At 43.9% G+C, this 10,603-nt stretch overlaps 1 protein-coding gene across 1 annotated transcript in view; it reads left to right on the forward strand.

The window, feature by feature from the left end:
• LOC101858733 (HEAT repeat-containing protein 1) overlaps nucleotides 1–10,603 on the forward strand; it is a gene marked incomplete in the record, with an annotated part of 41,083 nt that overhangs the window by 6,664 nt on the left and 23,816 nt on the right. Inside the window, 13 exon segments of the mRNA XM_035972052.1 lie at nucleotides 420–683; nucleotides 1,295–1,405; nucleotides 2,422–2,641; nucleotides 3,325–3,417; nucleotides 3,976–4,061; nucleotides 4,634–4,821; nucleotides 5,394–5,527; nucleotides 6,045–6,212; nucleotides 6,971–7,118; nucleotides 7,655–7,809; nucleotides 8,550–8,721; nucleotides 9,244–9,425; nucleotides 10,182–10,376. Of these exon segments, the coding sequence (XP_035827945.1) occupies nucleotides 420–683; nucleotides 1,295–1,405; nucleotides 2,422–2,641; nucleotides 3,325–3,417; nucleotides 3,976–4,061; nucleotides 4,634–4,821; nucleotides 5,394–5,527; nucleotides 6,045–6,212; nucleotides 6,971–7,118; nucleotides 7,655–7,809; nucleotides 8,550–8,721; nucleotides 9,244–9,425; nucleotides 10,182–10,376 (2,116 nt within the window).

Below are 10,603 nucleotides of genomic sequence, written 5' to 3' on the forward strand. Positions count from 1 at the left end.
TCCCCCCCCATGTTTTTTGCTGCATTATAATGACACCGCCCAAGACATCCACCTGTTTAAGACTATCTTTTTTCTCCTTAATAACAGGTGGCTGTCTTGGACAATTGCAGTGGTTGGTTGGCAGGTGCTTGGTGTGGTTTGCTCCTTCTTTCCTATCAAACATCTATCGTCTTTATCTCCCCTCCTTCTTTTTTGTGTTTGTTACCCCCTTGTAACATCTCTAATCTTCGGCTTTTATATGACCTAATTGTGTAAAACTCTACGCAAAAAAAAGGACAATTGCAACAGCATCTCCGTGTGACCCTGATTTACAATATGAGTCATAGCAATATTGGCGTTGCTCATTTTTCTTACTGCAGCGACAAAACATTATGTTCTGCTAGTGTTGACAACACGTTTCTATTTTTAAATCTCGGCAGAGCCTTCAGGTACCTGACCCGACAGTCCGCTCTTCTCCCCACTCTGTCGCAGCTGAGCCGCGAGGCGAACGCGGAGCCGTTCCTGACGCCGTTTATGTCGATGCTGACGCAGCGAGCGCTGAAGGAAAGTGACGACGGTGGCGGTGTGACGAGTGACAGTAACACGGAGGATGACGACGCCACGCCACCGTCACTGCTGTCACTGCTTCTGGACGCCATGAACTCTGTTAAGCTGAAGGAGAAGACAATCATTGTTGTCGTGAGGTGAGCTGCCTGATGCTGCGAAATGGGAAACTTTTCAGCCATCTTTGCTAATAAATTCTCTTTTTTATTTTTTGGCTGCCATGAACTGTGACACTTTTCAGCTGTCTTTGTTAATAAATTCTCTTTTTTATTTATTGGCTGCCGTGAACTGTGAAACTTTTCATCAGCCGTCTTTGCTAATATATTCTCTTTTCTAAGGTAATGGTTATCTTTCTTTTCTTTTGGATTTCATAAATGTAAAAGTAAAAGTAATTAAATATCCCCTTTGCTAGAGTCCTTCCATTGCTGTTTGGATGTATGTCGTCTTTCCACCTGGATTAGGAAAAAAAATAGAGGCCCGTTGCAGTTCATATTTGCTGCGATGCCCAGTTCCAGTGTACAGATTTATTGTTTTCTACGTCATGTTGTGCTCTGCGAATGTGTCTATGTCATAGTTGATAAATTCCCATCAGGAAAGATTTTGTATTCTTTATTCTTGGGTTTTTTTTAAATTTTCATTGGGATAGATTTTTATTTTTTAAATTCTTGTTTTAAAAAAATGTTCTTGTTTGTTTTTGTTTTTACAAAGATTGATGTCCGGAATGGCAATTTTTCTCTGAAATCTTTTTTAGGAGTGTCTTGGACTGGTTCTCCAAACAGCGGAAGGAATCGGAGATGGAAGTGGATGGCGAGTTGTCTCCCTCAGAGGGCGCGTTTAGAGTGTTCAGGCTACTTGAGAACAGGTACTGAGACTTGGGTCAAGGGGTTGGGGGGGAGGGCATTCTGGGGACAGTCTCGTCGGGTTGTCTAAACCAGCGTGTGTGGTGTTTGGTGTAGCGGTTAGTCCCTTCGTTAATGCATGCTGGAGACCTGAGTTTGATTCCCTTGTAGGGAGAATTTTTATCAAGTATCTCGATCTTTCTGCTGCTGGGATATTGTATCCTCTCTCAGTGGGGGTTGCGAGTGACAGGGTCGGAAGCCCACCTTTTGGATGATGTGAATCGTGTCTTATACATTCAAACTTGTCTATTGACCACCCGTTGTGGACGAAGAGCATGGGTGGTTGGTGGATGCTCTGGTGCGGTTTGGTCCTTCTTTCCTATCAAACAACTATCATCCTTCTTTTTTATGTTTTTTACTCTCTTGCAATACCTCTAATCTTTGGCACCTATATGACCTTATTGTGTTGCAAGTGCCTTAAAACTCTTACTAAAAAAAAAGTGGATGAAGAAAGTGGTCCTCTTAGATAGGTGATCTCTGTGGACAGTGTCATTATAATATAGAAAAAAATGCAAGGGAGGGGGGTGGTCATTTGTTTTGTACAGGTGATTGTTAGAGCAGGTTCAGCTGTATCAGGATTGAAATAAAAGAAAATAATTGCAGGAGACCAAGTAACGTCATACCAACTTCAGTTTGTTCATTTTTCTCTGAACAGTGAACAATTCTTACCTAAATTTGTTGATAAAGCAGGACACTTATTATTAAAGTCCATGGCGCTTAGCTGTCTCACGTAGGAGACATGAGTTTGATTTCCGAACGAGGAGAAATTTTTATCAAATACCTCGAGTCTTTCTGTTGAGATGTCGCAACCCTCTCAGCTTGGGTTGGCCCTGACAGGCAGGCAGGGCTGGAAGCCCGCCTCCTTAATGATCAGAATTGTGTTGATGAGGGCATCACCTACATCAAAAAACAAAAAAGGAAAGAAAAAGGTTTGTGGTCTGGTCGTGTTCTTGACCCTGTGTTCATTCTGTTTCCACAGGTTCTCAAGCACCCTGGAGTCTGTGGTGAAAGAGATGACCACTAGCGGCGAGTCCAAGGGCATCGGTCAGACGGTGAAGAAGCTGTACAAGATGTCAGTCCAGTCGGCCCAGGACAGTCTGGAGTCGGACGCTGCCTCGGCCTTGACCGTGTGTCTCCACCACCACAACGAGGCAGTGAGGAAAAGTGCTGTGGAGAGACTGCTGCAGGATGTGCAGCTGGTGAGTGGGGTAGTGTGTGTGTGTGGGGGGTCGTGTTTATGTGTGTGTATGAGTGGATCGTGTTTGTGAGAGTGGGTCGTGTTTATGTGTGTGTGGGTGGGTCGTGTTTGTGTGTGTGTGGGTGGGTCGTGTTTGTGTGTGTGTGGGTGGGTCGTGTTTGTGTGAGTGTGTGAGAGTGAGTTGTGTTTGTGTGTGAGTGTGAGAGTGAGTTGTGTGAGTCGTGTTTGTGTGTGTGTGTGAGAGTGAGTTGTGTTTGTGTGTGTGAGAGTGGGTCGTGTGAGAGTCGTGTTTGTGTGTGTGTGAGTGGGGTCTTGTTTGTGTGTGTGTATGTGAGAGTGAGTTGTGTTTGTGTGTGTGTGTGAGAGTGGATCGTGCTTGTGTGTGTTTATGAGTGTGTGGGTTGTGTTTGTGTGAGTGGATCGTGTTTCTGTGTGTATAAATGGGTCGTGTTTGTGTGTGTGTCAGGTCCTGCATTGGTTGTGTTTTGTGTGTGTGGGTCGTGTTTGTGTGTGTGTGTGAGTGGGTGAATTTTGTGAGTGGGTGAGTGAGTCGTATTTGTGTGTGTGTGGGTCCGTCCGTCCATATTTGCATTTGTATGCGTCATATTTGTCATCTCTGTACATACTGCTATGTTTGCTCTCCGTACAAGCAAACTACGTTGATTATTTGTCTTGTGTGCACAGATGGAGGACCGCACAGCCATCCAGTCTATCTTGGTGTCGAGGATACAGGATGATAGTTCAGAGGTCGTGATGGCCGTGTTGGACAAGCCAGAGGTAGGAACGTGTTGTGATGCATGTACACATGTTGGGACGCATGTACAATGCATTTGTGTTTTTTGTGGTGGTTGGGGGGGGGGGGGGAGGGGAGCAGTGCTGGTGAAGAGGAAATGAACCTAGAAATGGACACATATGCATTTCTCCGTTATGTTGAGGGGGATGTGGGAGTTTGGGTTTGAACTCTGGACTGGATACTTACAGGTTTCTCTGTTTTTGGTGAGGGGGTGGGGGGCAGGGGTTTGAATCTAGGTCTGGGCTCTTACACTTGCTTACTTTCATTTTGTTAAGGGGGAGGGTCCACGTAGAGAGAAATTGGTGGGTGGTTGGCGGGTGCTCTGGTGTGGTTTGCTTCTTCTTTCCTATCAGACATCTATCGTCTTTGTCTCCTCTCCTTCTATTTTGTGTTTGTTACTCTCTTGTAACACCTCTAATCTTTGGCACTTATATGACCTTATTGTGTTGCAAGTGCCGTAAAACTCTTACTAAAACTAAACATAGAGGGAAATGAAGCAAGGACCGGACACTTATCTCAGCCGTGTTCTGTTTTGTCCCCAGACGCTGTGGGAGCTGTTTGAGGACAAGAAACTGCTGGAGAAGACGCTGTGCCAGAAACTTCTCTCGCTCAAGGGCAAGGCCAAAGGGTAAGACAGGGAAGGGGGCTCCACTCACACTTGTTCTCAGCTGCATGTCAAAGGAAGCTTGAGATATTTGGGAAGTTTGTTGCTGCATTTGTGGCTTTTAAATCTTTACAAGGAATGAGAGATAAATGACTGGAGGTTCTTTGTTTCACACCACTGTGATTCGCTTTCCTTACGTGGATTTCGTCATTGTTGCCCCCCCCCCCCCCCCCAAAAAAATGAATTGCTTCCAATATTTTGTACTTGACGTGTAAAGCTTTTATTTCATGTGTAAGCACAGGTGAAACCTGGCTTTTCATTTGTCCTGTTAACAGTGATGATTTGTACTTTTATTATTAAGTGCAGCAGGGGTTGGTTTGACATAGGGAGTGGGTGGTTGAGAAGATGCAGGAGACTTGAGTTTGATTCCAGAGTGGGGAGAATTTTTATTGAGTATATCAGTCTTTCTGCTGGGATGTTGTCTCACTCTCAGCCTGGATTGGCCCTGACTGGTATGGTCGGAAACCCGCCTCCTAAATGATCTGCATGCGTAAATCGTGAAAACTCTTACATTAATAAGAAATGTTTTGTTCCAGGCCCACAACGAGGCTAGTGTTGCGTGCCCTGAGTTGTATCCCCTTTGAAGTTGCCGACGACAGAAAGTTGCTGGCCTTGTTCCTGTCTCACCTGGTGCCCCTGGCTTTGGAGGACGTGACCTTGGCCTCTGAACTTCTGGAGTCATCGTTTGTCTTGTGCAGCAAACTGCTGGAGCATCTCAATAACAGTGAGTACTCTCCCTTTGTCTTGTTGGTCAAACACTGTAGCCGTCTTAGAAAAGGGCGAAAAAATCTCGGAGGTCCTGTTTGCAAGTTGTGCATGTTAAAGATCCCTTGGTGGTCCTAAAATCAATAAGAAAAGGCTACAGCCGCCACCAAGGCAAAATTCAAAATTTATTCCTACCAGACTGAAAATATTTATTGTGTCTCTGGCGCTCATAATATGATCTTATTGAGTTGCGAGCGCCGTAAAACCTCTACTAAATAAAAATAAAAACACTTCTTTTGCTGTGTCAACACTAAGTTTTGCAGTGTGCTATTGTTCTCTCAGTTTTAGTAAGAGTTTTACAGCACTTGCAACATAAGTAGGTCGTATAAGTGGCAGGGAAGAGGTGTTATCAGAGAGTAATATACAAAGAAAAGAAGGAGAAAAGATGAGAATGATAGTTGTTTGAAAGGAAATAAGGAACAAACCACACCAGAGCACCTGCCAACCTCCCACTTACTCCCATGAGACAGGAATATGTCGATATGTTTGAGAATAATGCAGAGTTGTCTCTCTCTCTCTCTCTCTCTACAGAGTTTCTTCCTGTCCTGAAGAAGTTGCCTTCTGGTGGAAAACTGAGCGCGGAAAATCGACAGAATGTGACGGAGAAGCTGGTTGAGTGTGTCGCCTCTTACCTGGCCAACAACAGCAGCCAGGCGGCACAGTTTGTGAGTAGACGTACCAAGGGATGCTGTTTCCACCACCCCCTTTATTTCCATTATTTTCACTATAAGAAAAGTTATTTTCAACATTTGTTTTCTGATTAGCCCGTAATAGTTGTGTCTTATAACTTGTCTTTGTATGTGCAAATGCCATTTCGCAACTTTTCGGGCAATTTCACTTCACAAAATCCTATTGGAATTCCTGCGTTCCCTCATGGTGTTTGTGAGATTGTCGTGGCTTTTTGTACTGGCCAAGCAGAAAGGGAACTGTTGTGTTTTCTTGTTGCCAGGGAGGGGTAAGATATATATTTTTGGAAACACAAAGTTGTTTGATATCAATAACTGTTTATGAAATGTGGTGGTATGGCTGGTATAGTTGAAATTATTTCTCCTTTTTTTGCTGTTGTTACTCCCTAGTAACACTTCTGAGCTTCGATACGTATCATGACCTAATTGTGTTGCAAGTGCAGTAAAACTCTTACTAAAAAGCTAAACCTCAATTGTTTCTCTTGCTCCCACCCAGGTGCAGGATATCTATAACCAGGTGTCGAGCTCACCGCGGCCTGGCAGCGCGGCCCTGGTGTTGATCATGAGTTGCTTCACCCTGGCTCAGCGAGTGAAGAAGGCGGAGATGAAGATGGAGCTGCAGCGAGTGATTGTCTCCCTTGTTGTGGATGTGACGCTTAGCCAGGTATGTGGTCAGGTCGTCTGGCTATTTGGCACAGTTATTGCGTGTTCAGTACTGTCATTTTCTCACATCTTTTTAGATTGTCAGATGTAACGTTATTGTTGCGTCAATGTCTTTTTCCCCAGCTTTTTTTGTTTTTGGGTGTCAATCAATATATTTGTTCCAAAGTTGTTTTTTGTCTGTGTCTTGTTTCCAATTTTTTCCTCTTCTGGTCAATATCTTTTTCCAATTTTTTTGGGGGGGATGATTACCATTCATATTGACTCAGTCGTAAACTTATTCGGTTTAGGGGTGATGGTTGGAGAGTACTATTGATAACTCTAATTATTGTTTCTTTCTGTCTGTCTGTCAGTCATGCTTTTTCTTAGCACATAATGACCTTTATCATGTCGGTGTGCCTGTCTTTAAATGAACCAACTGGCTCAGAAGTATGTTGATGTCATATGTCAAAATTTGAACTGTGTGCAGCTTTTACAGGTGCGCGGTCTGGTGTGGTTTGTTCCTTCTCTCCTATTAAACATCTGTTGTTCTTATCTCTCCTCCATCTTTTTTTTGTATGTTACTCTCTTGTAACACTTTAATCTTCGGCACTTATATGACCTTATTGTGTTGCAAGCGCCGTAAAACACTTACTAAAACGAAAGTAATACCTCTAATCTTCAGCACTATTTTTACCGAACTGTGTTGCAAGTGCCATAAAACTTACTAAAACTTTAAAAATCTTAAACTGTATTTGACCGCCATGACCTTTGACTTTGCAGAATGTGGTCAGTTTCGGCAAGAGTCGATCAGGCCCGGTGATGTCCTCGTGTCTGGACCAGTTGTCGCAGGACGGCAGACTTTCTGTGGAGGTTGTGTCTTACACTCTTCAAGAATTGAACCTTTGCCCTGCGCCTGCCGGCCTCAAAGGTGAGTCAGCCATTGCTGCACACGTATACTTGTTTGTGGGTAGATCTTACCGGCATCTTTGATGTAGCAGTTAGCCGCTTTGCTGTTGCACATAGGAGACTCGAGTTCAATTCTCGAGTGGAGAGTATTTTTATTGAGCATCTCTGTCTTTCTGCTGGGATGTTGTATCCCTCTCAACCTGGGTTGGCCCTGACAGGCAGGGTTGGAGGCTTAGGCTAATGAATTCTTATCTATATCAGTTCATCTGACTGTGTGATGTATATATTTTGCTACTTTAGAATTACAAAGTTCTATCTGATATTTTTGGCCCTAAGGTCAGAAACCAAATGTTCTATCTGCTATATCAAAATTGTTATGGTATTTTGGAGTTGTTAATCAAGATATTCAAAGAATTACATTCGGAAAAGCTTGTCATGTTGTGAGACGGAAAGTTTTTTTGACAAATTTGTCAAAACTAGGTACTGAGCAGGTAGAACTTTGTACCTCTGGGGTAGTGATTTGTTGGACTGTAATGCTGTCGTTTTTCTGCCCTGCAGAAGCTAAGTTCTGGGACCTGTGGGCCGAGGGCAGCCCGGAGAGGAACTGGCTGGTCACTCTCACCTCGCTAACCACTTTCCTGCTTGAGCTGTCGGCCAGCAAGAGTCCGCGAGTCGCCGAAGTGGCCAGGAGTATTTTTCCTTCCGTGTTCAAGGTGAGATGTGCTGCCAGATTGGTCTTTGTCGTGGTGGAAAAAATAGTTGTGGGTCTGTTGTAGTGGACAAGCTGTGTCTTTGGTTGAAAAGTCAAAGTTGCAAACATCTTTTAAATTAGAAAGAACAACCAGACAATAGCATCAGCTATCCAGAAATGAACACTCTCATAAAAAAAGCTGTTTAAAACACCACAGGCATCAGATAACTGCCATGAGCTATCCTGCCAAGAGCAAGTGATTATCTATTTAAATTTGTACAGTCACTAAAATGTCTCTGTGGAGAAGCGGGCCAAATTGTGGAACCGTGGGTGGTTGGTGGGTGCTATGATGTGGTTTGCTCCTTCTTTCCTATCAAACGTCTATCGTCCTGATCTCTCCTCTTTCTTTTTTATGTTTGTTACTCTCTTGTAACACCTCTAATCTTCGGCACTTATATGACCTTATTGTGTTGCAAGTACGGTAAAACTCTTACGAAAAACTAAACTGTGGAACACATCCTCCAGCAGTGCAGGACTTATACAATATCTCAGACAAGAAAAGTGGCCAACTCCATTTACATTAATGGAGAAGCTATACGGGCCAACAGAGGAACTTAACAGGACGACCCAGTATATGATCAATTTTATGTTTACGTGTCCCAGCCCCCCCACTAGCTCTAGTAGTTTTCCATCTGAAAATGGGTACACTGCATTGTCTATGTACTATAACAGAAGATTTTGTCTGTAATTTGCATGCCTCAGGTTCTGGGCGACAACGCGTCAGTGATGAAGTTCCTGTGCTGGATGTGGACGAGCGATGCGAAAAGGGGAGTAACTGGGGCGGACAAGGCTCGCTGTCTGCAGTTCTCTCAAGTGTTTGTCTCAGGGCTGGCGCTGGACGACCGCGTCAAGCTGACCTCTGACCCTGCCCCAAGTAAGGACTGGCTGCTTTCTCTTTTCTTTATTTTGTTTTGATGTATTTTGGTATTATGGTATGTCCTCCTCCCACCCCCAAATGATGAAAGAAGACACATTATCGTCCTTATCTCTCCGTTCTTGTGTAGGTTGCTCCCTAGTAACGCCTCAAGTTTTCGACACGTATATGACCTAATTGTGCTGCAATTGCTGTAAAACTCTTACTAAAACTAAAAAGAAGACACAATCTGTTCTATAGACCGAATTGCTGACATCCCCTGTGACATGATTATTCCATGTGTCATATCCTCACAACTGTCTGCGTTTTCCATCCCCAGCCATGGGTGGTTGACGGGTGCTCTGATGTAGTTTGCACCTTCTTTCCTATCAACATCTAACGTTCTTATCTCTCCTCCTCCTCCTCCTCCTCCTAACAAAAAAACAACTGAATTTCTTTAACAACACCTTCAATCTTCAGCATTTATATGACTTATTTGTGTTGCAAGTACCGTAAAACTTACTAAAACTAAAACATCCCCAGCCCTGCCCTGTCTGCTTCTGCTGTTGTCCAGTCCGTTTGAGCGAGTGCGAGGAGTGGCCTTCACCTTGCTGTCTACGCTGACCAAAGACCTGAGCTCGGAGACCAGCAACTACAAGTGGACGGCCAACAGTTTGATGAGATATAAGGAGGAGGTGGTCAAGGATGAGAACTTTCTGCCACAGGTCTGTATAGCCAATGATTGTAGTGAATGCGGCTGTTGTACTCCCTTATAACCGGCATCTGTGGAAAAACAATTGGGTGCTTTGCTGTCATTTGCAGGAGACCCAAGTTCGGTTCTCCAGTGGGCAGAATTTTTATCAAGCGTCTCAGGTCTTTCTGCTGGGATATTGTTTCCCTCTCAGCCCTGCTTTGTTTCATAAGCACTGTTAGTTGTTCGAAGTCTTGTCTGAGTTGTGTTTTATATTTCGTCTGCTGATCTTTTGATCTCAGTCTTTTGTGTTTGAGGATCATAAACACTATTACTATGTGCCATTTTGTGTGTCCAAGGAATAGACTCTTCAAGGTGTTTTATATTGTTGTAATTATATTGTTCATTGATGCCCATTGCTTGTATTTGATCTACAAATCTTATGATATCATTTAATATAATATGTTTTTTGTTGTTGTCAACACTTATAAGTTAATATAACAAATGAAATGGGTTGTGCAGACAGTACAGCAGTGAGAGCATACAATCAGAAATGAGATGGAAACAGAGGAAGAGGCAAACTCAGGAAAAGTTGGATAGAGGGGGTCAGAAAAATACTTGTCGATGACAACATAACTGTGCTACAGGCGATATGATACGACAAATAAGAGAAAGACGTTTGCTTCTCCTCTCAACACCATATGGTAACAGGAACCAGTAAAAGTAAAAAGTGATAAGTACGTATAAGTTGAGTCCATCGACAAATTCTCTCTACCCTTACCACCTGCAGGTTTTGAAGAACATTCTGGAATCGGAAGATGCAGTTGTCTCCCCTCCCTCTCCCAAGAAGCGGAGAAAAAGCAGCAGCAAACTTCCCCCGTCGTCTGTAGCGCTGTCGTTTCTGATGGACGTGATTCTGGATGCGGCCACCCCGGGCACTGTCAAGGTCGGCCTGCTGAGAGTGCTGCACCGACTGGACACTGCTGTACGTGTTTTATAAGCTTGCTTCTCTCTCTCTCTCTCTCTCTCTCTCTGTCTTTCCTTTTTTGTCTTGTCTGTCTGTCTCTTATCTCTTTTTCTCTCTCTATCCCTCTCTCTTGTCTCTGTCACTATTGTTTGTCTTCTCCCATTTTCTCTCCCTCACTCTCTCTGTCTGTCCCCCCTCCCCCCCTCTCCCCCTCTTTCTCTGCGTGTGTCTGTCTCTTCCTCTGC

The sequence above is a fragment of the Aplysia californica genome, unplaced genomic scaffold (assembly GCF_000002075.1).
Source record: "Aplysia californica isolate F4 #8 unplaced genomic scaffold, AplCal3.0 scaffold00568, whole genome shotgun sequence".
NCBI classification, from domain to species: domain Eukaryota; kingdom Metazoa; phylum Mollusca; class Gastropoda; order Aplysiida; family Aplysiidae; genus Aplysia; species Aplysia californica.